Here is a 20261-nt window from a genome sequence, read left to right on the forward strand (position 1 = left end):
ACACAAACAGAATGATGGCGCTGGAAAAAAACGATCATATGGCAGAAGTTGGTGCTGAACAGCCAGAAAGGTCTCAAGTTTGCTAGGCAGGTACTACGGCTCGACACCTGCCAAGAATAGATGTGTAATAGACATGGGGAGCGTAGAATAAGGCATATGTGAAATGACTGGAAAACTAGCACCTTCAAACCCCACCCCAATTCCAAAACTGTTGCAACACTGTGCAAAATGTAAATAAAAAAAGAATTAAATGATTTACAAATCTCATAAACATGTTTTATTCACATAGAACACAGAAATCACTGTCTGTGAACTGTGTTCAAAGATGGTCTTCTGTGGAAGTGTTCCTGAGCTCAGTCAGTGACTTCTATGACAGGATCATTCCTGCTTTTAGTGCAGTGCTGCCTGAGAGCCCGGGTATCCGTTATTGATTTTTATCCATGTCTGTTGCTCACAGAGATTTCTCCAGATTCTCTGCCTGTTTTGATGACATTATGTACTTTCTTTGCAATTTTACATTGAGAAACCTTATTCTGAAATAGTTTCACATTGTAGACACAGTTTGTTGCAGACTGGTGAATTTCTTGCTTTCTCTACTCCAGAGAATCTCTGTCTTTCTAAGATGTTCTTTTTGTATCCAGTTGTGTTAATAAACTGTTGCCAGTGAACTTAATTGGTTGCAAAATGCTATTCCAGCTGTTTCTTTGTAATACCGTTTAGTTTTCCAGCCTGTACTTGCTCCCGTCACAACTTTTTTAGAAACTTGTTGCCAGAATCCCCCCCCCCCCTTTTTTTTTTTAATTATACATTTTCTCAGTTTAGATATTTAATATCTTTTTGTTTTTTGGTTAATAAATATTGGTTTATGCAGTTACATTCTGTTTTTACTTACCTATCTCACATTGTCACAACATTTTTAGCATAAGTTATTTTAAAATTGTGCTGTTTAAGTTATAGTTTTACTCCTATAAATGTTATCATTTATATTTATGGTTTAAATGAATACTTCCAGAAACAAGGCTGCTTTTAGTGTCATGTCATTTTATGGGGTTTTTCTGTGGTCAACTGAGAGCAGACTCTTGAGTTATGTGAACAATGTGACTGGGGACAACAGGTTCAGTTGGCAGGTCTGTGTGTTCTCTTAAAGTACAGGGCAACCAAATCATTTTTAAACTAAAACCACAATGAAGAGACATCAAGAAGTTCTCATTTACATGTCTTTTTGGCATTGTTTATAGTGATCATAAGTAAGAAGTGGACAAAAATACCTAAACATGTGCCCGAACAAAAAGTCCAACTCCCAAGTAATAGATGTAGCCCACAATATGGGGTAAACAGGGCTAAAGAGCTTTACGGTTGACAAATGTAATGGAACATTTACATGGAAATCTATTAGTGTGAATCTAATTCATGATAAAACAAAATCATAAACAGAGTTTTTTCTTTCTTTCTTTTACGTTTTCACAAAGATTCAGAAAGTAGTTTTTAAAAAAATGCTAAGGCATTTCTGTCAATATGACCTGATCAAAGTATCGTAGCTAACCATATGTATTTAATTTTCATGTTCCTTATACATCAGTCAGTAATTACTAATATTTGCACACATGAAGAGTGTGCAAAGAGTAATGGACCCAAAACTGAACCCAGAGGAACCCATGGGGTGACAGTTGGGACAGATTATAAATGATCTGCAGCGTATAAACAGTCGCCTACACTGAAATAGAAATATTGATTAAAAGAAAATGCTGCTCTGATTTAATTTCAAAATATCTCTTTTCATCAAGTGACATTTGTAGTACCGGCTAATGTTTGTTTTTTAGTGGCGTCACTCTTCCTTCCCCATTTTCCATCACATCTCGCTGTTCCTTTAGTCAGCCTTTTGGAGCATGACTAACCTCAACATTAACTTAAATTTGCAAATGAGCTGGAAAAGGTGATCATTCCACTCCTCATTACAATCGAGCATTTCGCAGTGCGGTAACTGGTAAATGCTGGTTGCACCTTTTTCTCTCGCCTTTTTCAGTTCTGTTTGCCAGCCGATGTGAGAGCCTAGGGCCGAGTGCTTTATTTAGGTTTCTTAGTGGATTTAAACCCTAATGGCTAAAGCTGACATGGAGGTAGATAAATGGTTTCCTAGCTCCTCTACACAGACTGATGAAGAGAGGACGTGAAGCTAAGAGCTGTTTATCAGTCTCAGCTGCACATCCACGTGGACAGACTGATACATATGGACAGCCAGGATGAGGCAGTACACCCACACACACACATGTACACACACATGTACACACACATACGCACACACATGTTCAAATTAGTTTCCTTCTTCCAGCCACAGGCTTTCAGCTCATTTAGTACCTGGCAGGTACAGGCAGGATTTAGCTTTCCATCACTGAAACTCAAGTATAGTTATATATGTAGTTATATATGACTACATGCAGATAATGTGAGCACAGCATTAAAAAAATATTACAAGCCTTTGCAGTCAGGTAATCAACATCCTCCTGTCAAAACATTACCCCCTGGCTTGTGAGTCAGTTACAGCTGGAACGGTCCCGTTTTTATCCTTTGAAATACTGAAAAGGAGGAAATGAGAGAGAATGACAAAATTAGAGTGTGACCCTCCAGGTGTTGCGGCTCAACCTTTCACCTTTGACATGGTTTTAAGTTCAGAAAATGCGAATAGCTTTTTTAAAAATATGGCATTGCTCTTTGACCTCAAGATTCTTCTTCTCTCGCAGACAAGAATAACAACTGGAAGATGAAACGCATAAAAAAAAAAGCTCATCTTATTACGTAATTATTGATGATCATAAAAATTCTTGTGAGTTGTGAGTAACCCCAAACATTTCCAGACGTGTAAGTGCCAATCAATACAAATTATTATCCCCCCAAATTTACAGCCCATATAAAAACCCTAGGACCTTAGAAGTTTTGCTTCTGTAGTATCCTATTCTTCTGTAGTTCTAAGGCCTTCTTGCATTCAGCGTCTGCAGAAAGCTCTTTGATGGTTGCAGCTGGAATTTGTTGGATGGGGAGGGGAAGCTGAGCTGAAATAGCAAACCTCGGGGAAGCACAACAGCGTGCAAAAGGTGAAGGGAGAGGAGGTGGGAAAGGCACAACTGCACAGGAATGCAGAGAATTATGAGGTTATACTGGCACCTGCCTGAGTTGGTCTTGTTGATAGCTTGTCTTGTTGTAGTTAGATGTGTGTAAGTTGAATCAGGATGCATGCTTGGTAGGTGTATGTCTGTATGCAGATGCCAGTAGCGTGCCTTTCTTCTTCTTCTTCTTCTTCTTTTTTTTTTTTTTTACAAGTGAACAATCTTTAACGAGTCTGTGTGGAGATATGTTTTGGTTTTATGTTTAGAAACTATCAGCTCCAGTTGGTCTGTAATTTCTTTCCCCTGTGTTTTGATGCATGTTTATGTTCTAGGTCTGTGTGTGATTTATAATGCAGGCAGTGAGAAGAGAGAGCTGGCGGAGAGCCAGTGGAGCAGAAATCAATGGTACTTTCAGCTGCTTATTTATGGTTGCACCAAACTCCGGGACTCTATATTCTGCTGGGCGAGAAACTGATCTCCGACAGGAGTGGGGGGGCTGGGAGGGAGGAGGGGTTAGGTTGTTACGAAATGTTTGGACAGATCGAAAGGTTAGCAGCATAATACATTTTTAGCAAGTTCTTTTTTTTTTCTACTCGTATGTGCACGCAAGGATATTCACGGGATTCACAGGGTAGCAGCAGCAGTTGTTAAAAGAAAGGAATAAAATATTTCTGGCACATTTGCAAGTTTGTATTTGTGCATTGTTTCAGAAATCATGTCGAAGCATGCCATGGAAGCATTTTCCATTTGTCTAGCAACTCTTTGAGTATAAATAATGCAGGATTACACTTAATACCCAGAGCTCATCTGATAGTCTTTAAATGTGGATTGTAACCTTAAGTTGCTATTATCTGTTGTGTTTTTATTGTTTTCAACTGTGGCAAGTTTCTGCAATTCTGAGGTTAAGATTAGATTTCAGCTAGTTTACTCAGCCTTTCCGTGAAAAAGTGATGTCTGACACCACCAGAAGTCATGATATTATTGCAGTTAAAGGTGACTGAGCTGTAAAAGGCTCACGCAGCATTGGTGTCATACTACCGGGCAAGAGGGCAGATGGGCAAGTGGTGCGAAGTTTGCGAATGTTATAACTCGAGAACAAGGAGACATAGGAGCTTCAAAATGATATTATAGGTGCATCTACTAAAAATCTCAGATGAGTTAGAACCTCAGTGACCTCAAGGTCAAGGTTTCTGAATATCTTGTGAAGTTTATAACTAGAGAACAAGGCGAAGTAGGATTTTCAAATTACAAAGTCCCGCAAGGAATATTGGTGGGGGGAAAAAAAGAAAATGTACTTCTGCGAAAATTCAAGTTACTTTTGCAGAGTCCCGAAAAAGTTTTGCGAGATCCTGAGAAAGACTTTTTTCCGCGCATTTAGCGTACATCTATCAGTACCCGAGTACTGCAGCTGGCTGTTAATGAATTCAGCCAAGACTGCCAGGTCAGAGTACTCCTTCGGATGAGTGTGTCCTCTTGCACTAAGTACTCTCTTCAGATGTCTCTCACTTATAAAAATGGTCTCTACTGCCAAGCACTGATCTAATTTCATAGTTTAGGCCAAGCTCAAACGAAAAATCTATTCATCTGTCCCACGGGTGTGTGTCCTCCATAACTGTGGTTTCCAAGGTCTCATTACTGACCTGGAAGTGCTTGGAGTTCAATCAAAAACTTTTGCGGGATCTCGCACAAGTAACTTAAACTTTTTTTCTCCAATGTCCTTTGAGGGGCTCTATATGAAATTGATACTAAAGGTGCATCTATTACATATCTCAGATGATTTTGAATCTCAGTATGCTTGACCTCAAATTCAGAGTAAGCTTTCTGAAAATCTTGCGCATTCAATGATTTGAAAACACAGCAATGATTTTCAAATTGATAGCGGCCCCCTAGGAGACCGTGTATCTCTGTATTGTTAGACCAATAAAGCAAAGCCCCTGCAGACACTGATAGATGTTAATAAAGGTGATTCATTAGCCTAATGCAGTCTCACTTCCTTTCTAATCGTTGCTCTTCTAACTCTGTCTTTCAGTTCTCATTGAGCCTCATTTTACTGAGTGTATATCAAGGGACCAGGAGACGTTCCGCTGCTGGTGGAGTCCTGGCAGCTTCCACAACTTCTCCTCCCCTGGAGCACTCCGAGTCTTCTACCTTAAGAAAGAGTGAGTGTAATCTCCAAAATGCTTTCTTTACTCTCAGAAATCCTAATAATTGCTTGTTTTGTAGAAAACTTCACGTAGGCACATTGTTATGTGTGAATCAGTGAGCTCCATTAATGATGATATAACCTTTACTTGACAAGAATTTAGTTTTTTACTTCTTCTTATGTTTCTTCTGCCATTGTTTCACTCATTCAGGTCTCCTACCAGCCAGTGGAAGGAGTGTCCCGAGTATATCCATTCAAATAGGGAATGTTTCTTTGATGCACATCACACATCCATATGGATCACTTACTGCATGCAGCTTCGCACTCAAAACAACATCACCTATTTCAACGAAGATGACTGTTTCAGGGTGGAGAATATTGGTTAGTAGCCAAGATTTGTGCATATTTACAGATTTTTGATTTATCAGCAAATTTGACATCCTATTGTTTCTCATTTTCAGGTTGTCTGTAAAAATCCTTTATAGCATTAGGAGATCTTTACAGATGTTACTTAATGTATTCATATGTAATTATATATTCATATTTCACAGCACAAAATTGTTACTTCTAGTTCAATGAATTACTCGTGCAGAAGGATACCAGGAAATTCTACTTGTTTTTGGACTTACGTCAGATAAACAGTGCTTAAGTGGTAAATACTTTGAGTCTAGAAGATGCTGACAAGCAATATATTATCACATGGCAACGTCATATGTTGCCTGACATCTTCTTCATGGAAAGATCTTTGTTTGTTCTTTTTATGAGTACAAATTGATTGTGGATGTTGTCTTAGACACTTGACCTGTAGTAGGGTCAGGCTTTTGGTTGCTGCCTATTCTTCCAAACCTCTTTGTTTATAGAAAGAGCGTAGCAACTACTTGTTGAATCAGCTCCAGATGATTCTTGACATTGTTTAAAATGCCTTCTCCCCCTCTTCTTTATGGCCAACGTTTCCAGTTATACCCAAGAAATATCTATTTGTGATGTGTTTATGATAATATCAAATCAGACCTGTGCAGTTTCAATCAATATTGCTTGCGTTTGCTCCAGTCTCAGTTCAAAATATCAATGTTTTACACAAATGTAATGTGATGGGAGGACTCCTTCTTTAATAATTATGACTTTGTGGAGGTTTTCACTTCTTTGCTTTGTCCTTATGTCCTCATCAATCGTGTTAAATTAATGAAGAAAAAAAACACGTGTTGATCATTTAGTTTTAAATCTGTTAAATGGAATTAAATGTTTTAATCTTTGTAAAGGGAGTGACACAGTCTGGATATAACAGATATTGACTTTTTGAACATAAGCAGTATTTTTTTAGTATTCTGTTAACCTTTTTTATGTGATCCTAAATTAGCATACCAAATCAGTAACTAGAAGTGTCCTTTCCTTCTGTTCGAATATGAACTTTTGCCTTTTCTCTGACAGTACGTCCTGACCCGCCAGTGTCTTTAAACTGGACCCTGCTGACTATAAGTCCTTCCAGGCTAAATTATGATGTCATGGTTAACTGGGAGTCCCCACCTACTGCTGATGTTAGGTTGGGATGGATGCGTTTGGAGTATGAGTTGCAGTACAGAGAGGGAAATACCACAAACTGGGAAGCAGTAAGTCTTTTATTCCTAACTTTTTAATAATCTTGCCCATTATTTCTTTTTACACACAGTTCCTCACATTGACAAAAGCAGATTTTGCACATGCACATTAACACAAATAAAAAAAGCAAATCTCATGCTCTTAAAAATAAATTGTAGGTCATCGAAGCAGAGTGTTATGTTTCTCTTTCCCTCCCCCCTGAACACTTGTAGTTAAAATGCAGTTGGAGCTTTGCTGGCAAGGCTGTGGAAGCCAGAGCAAGGCCTTAGCATCTGTGAAGGAAGTGAAGGGAGGGATCTGTAGGTCAGAGGCCATGGGACTGTGTACAGGCTCGTATTCATTACCGCTTGGCTTGCCTGATGGTTGGGGACCTCACGTCCATCTGTTATAATAGCATGTCATCTATCCAGTCTATCTGAAGTGCATCAGTAATTGTGTAGTTACAGGTGCCAAAAATAAAAACGGACCTCTTGACACCCTCCTTTTCTTACTCAGCCTTTAAGATTGGTGTTGATACTATTTCTGTCAGGATAGCTGCATCATTCTTTTTAAGCACAACATCATCATTTTTTTTTTAATTTACAAAAGGTTTGTCTGTTTTTGCAATTTTCAGTTGGAGATTCAGCCACACTCTCATCAGACAATCTACGGTCTGCACTTAGGAAAAGAATATGAAGTACACATCCGCTGCAGGATGCAGGTTTTCATTAAATTTGGCGAGTTCAGTGAATCCATCTTCATTCAAGTGACTGAGATTCCTAGCACAGGTAACGCATATGTTAGAATGATGCAATGCATTTTTGGTGAACTGCAAACTGTTTTTTTTTCCTTTGAGCATTTAACACAGTATGATTGATGAAGCCAGAGGACTGGTTGTGATCATTATTATGACGGGTTCTGTTTCATTTTGCTTCTTAGAGTTTCCTGTCCATCTCACACTGGTTTTTGTATTTGGGACTGTGGGTATCCTCATACTCATCATGCTCATAGTCATCTCTCAGCAGAACCGGTACGAGCACTCACGCACTCCCTCTCTTTCATGCATCTGTGGTGTCCAAAACATCTGTGAAACAATGAGACATTTGCTAAATCACAGGTGCACCTTTTCTCTTACATCTCTCTCTTTCTCTGTGAATGAATTTTAAAGTTCTTCTGTCATTGCAGATTAATGATATTTCTCCTGCCGCCTGTTCCTGCACCCAAAATTAAAGGCATCGATTCAGAGCTATTGAAGGTATTTCTGGTCTGTGATTTTTCAAGCAAATGCTAGACCCCTGCAGTCAAGTAGCGTGACTATCAGAGGGGGATCAAAATTATTGTGTATTTTAATCAGATTTAAAAAAGGCAATGTTTGGAAGTAAAATCATTATATAAGGGATTGTGTAATCACATTTTTAAAATTATATTTCTCCTGTCTGTCTGTCTGTGCGGCTCATTTGGTAGAGATATGTTAGGTCACAAAATCACCACATCACTCCCTCGTCTCTCTCACATTCACTACCAGTTTATCGTCTGACTCAACCACCAATTAAACGTGAAACAAAACTGAATATAAATAACAAGAAAAAATGGACATAAGGACCACTCAGAGGGAATTAGACAGAAAGAGCATCATGATTCAGGATTGTGTTGTGGGTGTATTATTCACAGAGTGCATTTAAAAGCCATACAAAACAATCTCACCTCTGAACAATTAAAAAAAAAATCCTGATGTAAATTAATAAATAAGTTATGTTGTTAATTTGTGAGTAGACCAAGCTGCCATACACTTTTTGTTGGGTTTAAAATTTTAGACGTAAGTCTGCAAAGTCAGAGTGTTTTACAGAGGAAACTGTCAATTTCTGGAGCCTCAATGTCAGAACACTTGTTTGTACACTTGCAGAAGGGGAAGCTGGATGAGCTGAATTTTATGCTGAGTGGTGGAGGAATGGATGGCCTGCCCATTTATGCACCAGATTTCTACCAAGATGAGCCGTGGGTGGAGCTCATGGAGGTCAATGAGACAGAGGATGTAGATAGTGGAGAGAAGGAGGATAACCGGGGCTCAGACACCCAGAAGCTCCTGGGTCAGTCCCAACCTGTCAGTCAACACATCAACATAAGTTGCTCTAATTCAATCAGGTATGGCGAAGATTTACATTTAAAGGTGTTATTTGTTTAATCAAATAGCTCCGTGAATACTCATTTCTTTGCCTTTCTTGTTTTTTTGGCTTCTCCTCAAGTGGTCCAGATGCTGAGTCCATCCAGGCCACCTGTTACAACACAGATCTCCCTGAAGAAGAAACACTAATGCTGATGGCCACACTTCTACCAGGACAACCTGATGAAGAGGAAACCTCCCTTGATACTGTAGAAAGATCCTCAGCCTCTGAGACAGGTGAAAGACAGCTCATCCAAACCCAAACCAGAGGGCCCCAGACCTGGGTCAACACAGACTTCTACGCTCAGGTTAGCAATGTTATGCCCTCTGGTGGTGTGGTGTTGTCTCCTGGACAGCAACTCAGAATCCAGGAGAGCATCTCAGCCGCTGAGAAGGAGACAAAAAAGAAGCGGAAAGAGAGTGAAGACAGTGAGGAGTCTGAGGAACGGAAGCAAAAAGAGCCACAGTTTCAGCTGCTAGTAGTGGATCCAGAAGGAAGTGCCTACAGTACAGAGAGCAGTATCCAGCAAATCAGCACTCCTCCCCCTAGCTCTCCCATGCCCGGTGAGGGTTACCACATCATACATCCTCAGCCAGTGGAGCCCAGACCTGCAGCCACAATGGAGGTTAATCAGTCACCTTACATTCTTCCTGACTCCCCCCAGTTTTTTGCTCCTGTTGCAGACTACACAGTGGTTCAGGAGTTAGACAGTCATCACAGTCTGCTCCTTAACCTGCCTAGCCACCAGACCCCCCCTTCCTGCCTGCCACAGCACCCACTCAAGGCACCTATGCCTGTGGGGTACATTACCCCAGACCTGCTGGGAAACCTCTCACAATGAAACGACAATGACATCAGACCTTTACGTGTAAGGCTGATTCACCAGGAAGTTACCCACAGTCGTCCTACCCGATTCCCGTTGGAAACCAAGTAACTCCCAGCACACTGGGCGGCTGAGATGTGTACGGGTGTCTATTTTCAGAGGATGCTGAAAGGCAGATATAAAAGGCTACAAGATACTCTCTTAACTTCTTTGCATCTGCTAAAGCAGTTCTTTCTTTTGAGGCAGCCAAATATTAACGTCATAAACCAAATGCACAGTTTGCTCTGTTTCGTCAGCATCTCATGCATCCATGCATGATTACAGTGAGCCAAGCAAACATAATATCAATGCTTAACTGCCTTGTGTTGCATTGTATCTCTGGCTTATTGTGTCCAGAGCAATGACACTGTTACAGTCTTAATTTTACAGTGTGCTTTCAGTGCATGACTGATGGTGTGAGTTTTCACACCAAACAAAAGTCATTGCTGACGGTGATGCTGTTTACCCCACGAGGTACTTTATCAGTTTATCAATAGACCGTTCTTATCTCATCATATCATATTAGCACTTCACTAGAGATATATTTTTATAAAAAAAACAACCAAGTACACTGTTCAATACCTATCCAGATTTAGCTTGCATTCCGGTCTTCATTTTATCTAAAAGGTAGCTGTTCATATTTTCAGAGTAAGTAATGGAATTGAGGTCGTATAATGTCAAGCTATGTTCCTCTTAACCTCTAGTTCAATAGAATGTTTAATGCTTTAAACAAATAGAGAAAAACATCCAGCACGCGTATACACACACAAGAGATACCAAAGTCAGGGCAACAAACACCAACAGCAAATTAAAGTTAGTCCAGTCACAGTTATACCTCTTTCTTTCCGTGGAAAGTGTTTAAAGGAAATCTGGGAAATGAAGGAAACCACTAACTTACACATAAGTAGACACAGTAGAGAAATTAAAACACTTCATGGACTAGTACCCATAATTAATTGAATATCACATGCTGATATACATATCTAATTGTGTGGTTTGGGGTTTTTTTAGGTTATTTATTGACATTTAATTTTGACGCCAAGTTCATACGTTGCACTGAAGTGCAGCACATGTATTATGAGGAAGAATTCTTTCAGTTTCACTCACAGCTGGGAGAAAACTGGGCTATACATTACAGAGCACCACCAAGTGCCTTGCTCAAGGGCACGTTGATTAAGTAGTTTACCGGAGAGAAAGGGACACATGCACACAGCTAGCAATTCAGAAAGACTAGGGCAGCGTATTTTTTTAACTTAAACCATAATGCTCAAGCTTTCTTCTTGGGGTTTGTATTCCTCTGGTGTAAATGAAGCAAGCTGAAAGACTGTGAAAGTATACTTTAAATGTAATTAGCTAAATCTTTCTACCTATTAACTGCCAAGTGTTAACAGCCTGTGCCTATAATATTGTAAGTGGCTTGCCAGTTCTGTGCTATGGTACTATGTTTATGCAATCACAACTTGTGCATTTATGCATTGCTTTGTGCAGGCAAGATCTAGAAGTGGACAGTGTAGGTGAACTGTGCAGAGATATCGCTTTTAAAAATCTGCACAAGCACTGCAACGGCAACACGCACGTGCGTGCATGCATACAAGAAAATAATGCGTAAAACTATTTCCCTTAATCATATTTTAGTCTTTGCCTCGTTCACCTAGTTTATCAGCTGCAAACCACAATAAGCATCCTGCTAATCATGCTCACAAAACCTTTCAAATCCAAAGTGATTATGAAAGTTCGTACTGACCACCTGCAAACTGGCATGTATGTAGCTGCGAGCATTCCTCCCCAAGAAAAGCTCAGTTATATATTGTTGCTCAATAAGTTAGATATCTTTATAATGTTTACAATAAATTTGTCCTGGGAAATGGGGGATTTTTGTAATACAATCAGAATCAGAATCAGAATACTTTATTAATCCCGAAGGAAATTAGGGTTACAGCAGGCAGCACGCTAATGGCGCATGCGCACAATGTGGGTGAAATGAATCTGAATCTGAACAGCCTCCATTTGGCAGCCTCCAAATGAGCTTTTCTCACCATAACACAAATGTATTCTACAGAGCAAAGGAAGCACATCCAGCATAGAAATACATCGTTAATACAGATGAGTGGATAGATGAGTCAGATAATATATGCCTTTTAATCAGACAATCTCATAGCAACGCAAGAGCCATAAAATGATTTTTTTATGGGAATCTGATAAATATGTGCCACTTCTCTCTATCTCGCCTTTATATCTCAGCATTATGTCGTTGCAGCCTGGCGCGAATGATCCCAGCGAGACCTTGCTGTTGCAGAAAAGTCTTAATATATTGACTGTAAAATTACAAGCATATATATTTTGTGTCATTAGTAGTAACCACAATATATTGCTGCTCAGTGCATGTATATTTCCCGCATTGAGCCTTACTGTGGTGTCAGTCGAGAGAGCGCAACGATCATTATAACATGTACGTAAGTGTTTTGCAGACGACGTCCGTAATCAGTAGCATTGTAACGTGACCGTTTCGCCCCGAGAATCTTTCACAGTGTTTACACTCATCCAAAGACCCCCAGAAGGCTCTCTGACTTTATGAAGGAAGATCAGATCATGGGAAAAGCACTGTTTTGATCCTGAATCAGTTGTACCATGGTGATTTTTAAAAGTGTACAAACTGAAATGTGGAAAAAGGAAAAAAAGGAAGGAAAAAAAAAGTCAAATCTGTTAAAGTGTTTTTTAAAGGTTACAGTACGATAGAAATATTTGGGAGGTGCTTCTTTTCTTCAAGCTGTGCAAATGTTTACTACATTTCAAATGTTATTTCAAGCTTATAAATGTTACAGACACTTTAGAAGAAGCACTTTGTACACGTACAATATATATCTGATGTAGACATATTTTGTATCAAGTGAGTGAAAAAAAAACAGCGCTATAAACTAGTATTATATATTTTCTAGTCAGCACAGTAATCAGAAAGTGAGGAACAGTATCAGTGTCGATAAGCTTCAGTTTTGTTCAAAGAACGTATTTTACACAGATTGCTTTTAACAGATTACTAGAAAGATGTATTGTAATGGAGTATTTAATATTTGCTATAAGATTTATAGATAGATAAATGCAGATTTTTAATGAAGTCATATCAAAAAAGAGGCAGAGTGAATAGGTATATTGTAACTCTGTGCTCGGACTTTCCTCCCGCTATGTGATTTCAGCATTTCATTATTTGAAAGTGCATTTTTTGACGGGGGTAAAATATTTTATAATGATGCCTTTTAGCCCCCAGCCTGTCAGTCCAAGTGTGTCTTTTGTCGTTCTACGGTGTCTGGAAGTAGTTTTGCTGGAATCTGTGCTGGCTGTTGCTCGTTATCAAGCAAAGAGCACCGAGCCACACATTTTTCAGCTTGTTGAGGAAACAGTTTCATTCTTGACTTGAGTACAGCGGTATACAGTCTGATTTTTAATGACCTTCAGTGGTTTCACTCTCTTTCCTTCCATGTGCTATTTATTTGTCTGGCCCACCACCTTAGCCAAATTAACTGTGAATGGTGCTGCATGAGTAATATTTTCGCTGCCGTGTTGTCATCTTGATTAATAAAGCTGGAAATGTTCTGCATGCCAAAATCAGATCCATCACCATTGTGGTCTCAAGTATGACGTTTCGGTTTGCATTGGCTTGTTTTCTTCATATTTTGACACAAACCCCTCACACCCACCCCCTCCGTCCTTGGAGCCGCTGTCCTTGTCTGTTGGCTGCTGTTTTACTCGGGGCTAAGAACTTGTTTATGATGTTTATTTGATATTGTTCTCTTGCCAATTGAGCCTTTCTGGTGTTGTATATGTGATCAATAAGCTCTCGACAAGTTACAAAATAAATATACAGCATCTTGGTCATTATTTTTGTCATGTTGTCTTCAAGAATGAAACAATAAAATGTTTTTAAAGGCAAATCTAACTGCTAATGCTGTTTACAAAGCGCCTTTCTAAGCTGCATTTAACTCCATCTCCAATTTGTACGCTGTGTGTTGGACCAGTTATTTTATTTTCAACTAATCTAGCGTTTTAAATGCAAACGTAAACTAGACAAATTAGATTTCCCCGAGTTATCGAGATCATGTTACTTATTATAGATAATTTACAACAGTATTTATGACTAATTCCGTTTCGAGATGCAGCTCAACAAGCTCTTCACAAGACCTCCCAAAACCACTGCCAGCTGTGTCATTAAAAGTATAATAGCATTGAAAGTGCATACTGCACAGTAAAGGTCAGCTCAGATCAGCACTGAGTGACAGAAGAAGGCTGTTAATGAAGAAAATTTGCTGCCCAATGTGGTCTTAGAGTTTAAATGCAAACAGATTTCCCTGTGTGTGTGTGACAGAGATGAACACTGGAATTGCATCCGTGTATGTGTGGCAGTTTGAGTGGGAAGAATGTGCGCTTGTTTATGAGAAACACAGAGGAACTTTGTGCGAATGAGTTCACAAGCGTGTGAGTCTCTGTCGCTGCCGGTATAAATGGAGAGAAAACGGCTGCAGAAAACGTTGTGCATCCGTGCATCGAGGGGAAAGCATATCGGACAATTAAGACAGGCTGTGTACTGCCCAGCTCTGTGTGGGGCTGATTGAATCAGAGAGACAGCCACTCACAGCTCTTTGTCTCAGGACATTGCAGGTAATTACCCATAAGTCACTGTTCCTCTGTATTGGATCTTCAGCCCAATTACGCCCACACAAGCAGTCCACCTCAGCTTCATTTATTACCTCCGGTTGCTTGTTGACCTTTTCAGACACACAGTCCAACAGGCAATTCAGCTAGATAACACTGAGCAGAGGCTTGGTGTGCTTTAAGTCTTTGAGATAATTTCACAGATTTTGGAGCTGGACACTGGCATCATTACACCAATGTTAGTATAGAAAGATGAGCTTAAGGTGCCCCTCTTCTAGATGACACTTCTGTTAATGTTTGTTGCATCTAAAGCTATTTCAATAACAAGCAAACAGTCATACAATGCCAAACCAACAAGAACTCATCAGTGCAATCACTATAAACCAGAAATGTAAGCGTGTCATCAGCATGTGCAAGCAAAGTGTTTTCCTTTAGCCAAATAAATAATTGCATAACATAAACTGGGAGTGCGATGTGTGCTTTGCTTCTGCACATTTGTTGATATGTCCTTGAATGATCCTTGAAAATGTGAGAGTAACCCAACAACCTAAGAAGTCCCTTTATTTCATTGTATGAAATGTATGAAATATGCTAATTTGGGAGGATTTGTCAGTGAATTTGTCAATTAAAGGCTCTATCAAATCTGTATGAATGGAAGGGCTTCAACAGTATACACATCAGCTCGATGGCTCAATGGTAGTGTAGTGGTGGTTTATTGTCTAGATCTTTATCGCCATCTGCTGACACATATTTGGGAAAACAGTGAAAACACTTTTTACAGAAATCATCTCCAGATCATCTAAAGGGAAAAAGTATCTACTCACAGATTTTCTGAGTTGCTGAAACATTAAATCCCACTCTCTAAATCAGGAACTCCTCAGTGTCCTGAGCCAGTTTATCAACTTTATGATAGGGAACTTTATGATGAGGAAAGCCAGATATCACACCATTTTAGCAGACTTCCTTTTTTATTCATGTTTCAGTAAGCAGTCCATTACTTACAATTATTCTTCTAGTGAGAGAATTGTTTCATTATGCTGTAAATTGCCCACATGAAGGTGTAAGGAAGATCAATGTTTTTTTTCTTCTTTTTTTTTTTTAAATGTATGAGCACTGTTTTGATGTAAACAGTATCAGCTGCGACTATACTGAATTAAATGGGACAGGATACTATATTACAGCTAATATGATCCCCCTCATTTACATGTAATATATACACTGAAAGAAAAAAAGAAGATACTCGAAAACTAGAAGAATAATTGAGCCATCTTTATTCAACTCTCATTTTTCACCTTGCATACAATTCCAATACAGTTCTCTGTCCGATCTTCAGGTTTTCAGGGTGACTGATGTCTTCCCACTGAAACCATCACTAAGAACAGAGCGTATTCAAACAGTCATTCATTGCTTTACTCTCGTTTTTCCTTGCTGTCTTCCTGAACTTCAAAAAAAAAGAAAAAAGCCTTGTAGCAATGTGTGAACTTTGAAGGCTAAATACCAAATTTGGTAAAAAGAAAAGTGAAAGAATAAATTGTACTGTTAGTACTCAAAATTTAAAGATTTTCTCTTATGGAAAAAGGTCACACCTGAGATATGTTAAAGCTTGTGCACAAAACATGTGTTAGTTACTGCTGTTATATATGTACTTGAGAATGATAATCGATAGAATGCCCCACAAAAAAATGATTGGTCTATAGTTTTTAGATTTATATTTAAATGTCTTTTAGGGGGTTTCCTCAGTAATGGATCAGTGCTATTGGACTTCCCTAATAAAAAGGCAAATACAACCTTAAGACATATTTTTAACTAATTCATAAACTGTGGTGCTCTTGTTTACTATTTCCTCTAAATTACTTTTACTTTTATTTGCAGTTTTTTGTGTAATTTCTACTTCTGAACTTTGAAAACTTTGAAGCGTTTATCATGTTTTGAACTACCCTCTCCTTTTTCTCCAGCCTGACATCATACAGATGCCACTAGATCATAGTTTCTGCATCTGGTTTCATAAAGGATGGAAAAAACATAATGGGGGGGGCTAATTTGAAAACATGACAATCACATACACTCCTGAGAAAGGAGGAGGGCAACCCACTGACAGATACATTGAGATAGTTAAAATTGTGATATTCTTTAAATCATATTCAAATTACTTCAATGATAAGCTCACAATAGCTGCTTGACTCTAATTTAACCCATTGCTCTACTGTCAGGAATGCCCACCCTCCTCTCTCAGGGTAATACTTGTTGGTAAAAAGAGCATTTGGCCCCGGTGTTGCTGACTGGTGTTAATATGAAGCTGATATCAGTATCAGCTTACAGCTGCTCTCATCCTCAGCTAACAACACCTGGGGGTCAGGCTCACTGGGCTGGCTGAGGCTCCTGTCAGGCAGCGTGAGGCAAGCGTCACTGTCAGGTTTCCCTAACGTCATTGACTGCATCGCCTATCAGCCCGTGTCACCGTCAGGAGGTGGGTAACGCCTCATCACAGTGTCAGAGACCGACTGGCTGCTCACTCCCTGCCTCGCCAAACAGCCTGCGTCAGTGTCAGCATCAGCTGCTCTTAATTTCATTGTCAGAGCCCGTCAGACCCTGTCAGTTGTACTTTAACTTTCACCTGTTCTTCCTAGATAATCAAGGCCTTTCAATGACTGCATGAGCCTCCTGTGCCACCTGTTGATTGTGCACGTCCTGGGGAATCTGGCCTAAATCAAAATGATGCTGGGTCTGAGGCATGTCACCTTCATGGAAATGCCCATGTGGTCTAACACCGTGCTGTGTCTGGTCGGCACCATTGTGATTTCTATGATGATGGCCATTGTTGTGATCACTGCCATGGCCAAAGCCACGAGGATGAACATCATGATTATCCCCATGGTGGCCGTGACCGTGACCATTCTGATGACCATGACCATTCTGATGACCATGACCATTCTGATGACCATGACCATGGTGATGACCATGTCTGGTGTCGTCCTGTTCAGCTGGGGCATCAGGCTGGACCTCTGCATTATCTTTGCACTCCTCTGGGATCTCAGCACTCTGAAATTACAAGCAGAGATTACATAAATTACAGTTTAAGATCTTGCCTCTGATTAAACAATTATTATATGATGATCATATTACAACTCTCTGTTAGATTTGATCTATACCTCATGTGTGCAGTCGCCACATAGGCGCTTGCAGTAGGTGTCTTTGATTGCCTGCTCAATATGGCCCTGTCCAATGATGGAGTATGGAAGTGAAATGCGGTGGGTTAGACGGCCACACCTGTTTGCAAAGGGACAGAAAAGCATTGTAAGATTAGGCTTGTGGAGGTGAGATATGTTGTCCAAAATTACAATGTTCTATTGGTTTTCCCAGAAAAATGTAACTGAATTTTCCACTTCATGTCAAACCTGTCATAAATGAAAAAGTCGTCTTTCTCTCCAGCCAGAGTCTGCCAAACATCAGGCTGTTGCCCGTCCTGCTTGTAAAGTATGATGTTCTTGGAAAGTTTGGCCTCCAGCAAAGGGTGCAGATGTCGTGATTGCTCCCCCTGGTGGTTAACGACCATGTAGACCACATTCTTAAGACCCTGACGTTCCAGCTTCTGCTGCAGGCCATCTAGTCTGCTCAAAAGAAGAGCATTGGGAATCAGTATCAAAGCAATATGTCAAAGTAAAAATGTCTTCTATGAATATGAATAGAAAGATTTCTTTGACAGTTTTAACAAATTTAAAAATCTCCTATAATATCTCAGTTACCAGTCTCTTGTGCTTTGCCACAGGGCTGATCCATTGTCATGACACTTTTTGTGTTATAAATAATGAGAAGTGTGATATACAACCATTGTCATATGACGGGCACATACCTGGAAGCCTGCACCAAGCAGAACAGTCAGCTGGCCTGTAAAAGGGCCACTACCGTCACTCGACCTACTGACCCCTTCATAGGCTCCACGTCTCCTATCCTCCAGTCTGAAGGTGGCTGACAGCGGGGCCCTCCCCCCTCACTCTCTGCCCCACCCCCATGGAGCAGGCAGAGAGTGAGGAGCAGACTGAGGCCTGCCCACATTTCTGTGGCGCCTCCTTACTGCCCCAACTTTAGTTTCAGAGAGGAACAGGGTAGAAAAAACAGAAAGGAACAGAAAGAAATGTATGAAACTCAGCAGAAAAACACAGCCTATTAGTACAAAAGGTCAGAGAAGGTGTACAATTTTTACATTCCTCATATCATACTAGGAATCTTTCTGGACTTGATATAGGATATATATCAAAATCTGTGCAATTAGTAAGAGTGAGCAGAGCACTTTTATGAAGTTTTCACTGGTGTTGCAACACAAATTTTAGTCCAGTGATGCAGTAAATACAAATAGTAATATAAAAATATAACTTAAGAGGATTTGTTACTGAATATTATATTTAAAAATATGTTCTACGATATACACATGCATGACAAGCAGAAAAGTTCAAGCAAAATATTTGTTGTAGTTTATGCAGAGAGAACCTGCGCACTCATCAAAAAATTCTATATTGCGAAATTCCCCAACGCCTGGTTTCTAATGGGGGTTTTTTTTGTTTTTGTTTTTTAACAGTTTACTTATTGCAGCAGTTAAACATTGACTTATGGGTCTTTACTTTATGTAAGTTAACAGAATATAATAAATGTTGTTACTTACCCTTTGGTTAAAAAGTTTCCTACCCTCTGTTCAGCTCTGCGTGGCTGCAACTCTCTGAACAAAAACAAGCCTCCTCCTCTGTTCCCTCCTTATATAGCCTCCCTGTTGTTTTTCTATCAGGAAGGAGGACAAAGTTCAGTCACAGCAGTATGCTGATCGTCACACTTTTATCAAGTTAAAAAGTCACAGTGCATGAAATCCGCTTGCTGGCAGGACAAAGATGTTTATAATGGCACATGTACAGTTTCCAAAGGGTAGTTTGTCCTTAAAGGGACCTTAAGGAATGTGTGAGGACAAAAAGTTTTGCCTATCTTATGTAAGTGCTGGAGATAGTGTGTGCATTTGACTTGTAAATCAAAGCTGTTGATTTGTTAATATGTAACATATCATATATAGGTATATTATGAAGCCAAAATATGGAAGAAGATTGTGCAATTCTCTTTCTTACTTTCTGCAGAACACACAGGGCGGGACTCTGGTGGGTGTCCAGCATGCTTCTGCAAAGTCACAGAAAAACATGTAGGGAAGGCCCATGCATATATGCATATCTGGCACAACTGAGGAATGCTGCAGCTTAATGCATAAGCATGATAAGATAAACAAAGCTTCATGAGTAATGAATAGTACAGAAATTTAGAGATCAAGTAAATTATACTCAAGTTCTTATATGCTTCCACTGAAAGAGGAATTTAAATCACTCAAACAACAAAGGGGAAAATGCTAAAGTGCAGAGAACCAGTAAGGCTAAGAACAGCAAAAGAGTCTAATGAAAAAAAATACTTTGAAAGTACATTCGGTAACCTTGTTAGGGGCCATATTGAAGTAAGCAAGCAATCCAAAGTTTGATTATATAAAAGCTGTAAACGGACTCAAAGTACAAATACTCTTAGAGTGTTATCTTTCTGCAGATGTAGGCCATGTAATTGAGAAAGCGCAAAGTCCAGTTTGGTTTTAATCAGGTAAGCAAATATCGGTGAGTTTGGGATTCATCAAGGAATTAAAAAGCCTTAGCAGACATGGTGATGTAAATATAAGGAGATATCTGGAACTGACTGTGTTTTTGCACTGTTCCAACGCCCTTCATGTCTCTACAAGTTCAGCCTTCCATATCCCCATA

General features: G+C 39.6%; 2 protein-coding genes across 4 annotated transcripts in view; one reads left to right on the plus strand and one right to left on the minus strand.

The window, feature by feature from the left end:
* Positions 1-16840, plus strand: part of ghra (growth hormone receptor a) — a 32029-nt gene extending 15189 nt beyond the window's left edge. For all 3 annotated transcript variants that reach the window (XM_084945498.1, XM_084945496.1, XM_084945497.1), the window contains exons 3-10: positions 5131-5260; positions 5456-5625; positions 6673-6851; positions 7454-7607; positions 7759-7849; positions 8005-8074; positions 8723-8961; positions 9063-16840. In XM_084945498.1, the coding sequence (XP_084801624.1) occupies positions 5131-5260; positions 5456-5625; positions 6673-6851; positions 7454-7607; positions 7759-7849; positions 8005-8074; positions 8723-8961; positions 9063-9822 (1793 nt within the window). In that variant the 3' untranslated portion in view covers positions 9823-16840. The remainder of the gene's footprint in view (positions 1-5130; positions 5261-5455; positions 5626-6672; positions 6852-7453; positions 7608-7758; positions 7850-8004; positions 8075-8722; positions 8962-9062) is intronic.
* On the minus strand, positions 15742-19273 carry selenop (selenoprotein P). Its single transcript, XM_084945499.1, has 5 exons — positions 19145-19273; positions 18338-18567; positions 17883-18095; positions 17637-17754; positions 15742-17526 (listed from the first exon to the last, which is right to left on the minus strand). The coding sequence occupies exons 2-5, from the start codon at positions 18538-18540 to the stop codon at positions 16819-16821; spliced, it is 1242 nt and encodes a 413-aa protein (XP_084801625.1). The 5' UTR covers positions 18541-18567; positions 19145-19273; the 3' UTR covers positions 15742-16818.
* Positions 19274-20261: the final 988 nt, after the last annotated feature.

Source organism: Perissodus microlepis, chromosome 12, assembly GCF_051167445.1.
Source record: "Perissodus microlepis isolate ML-2025 ecotype Zambia chromosome 12, ASM5116744v1, whole genome shotgun sequence".
Lineage (NCBI taxonomy): Eukaryota > Metazoa > Chordata > Actinopteri > Cichliformes > Cichlidae > Perissodus > Perissodus microlepis.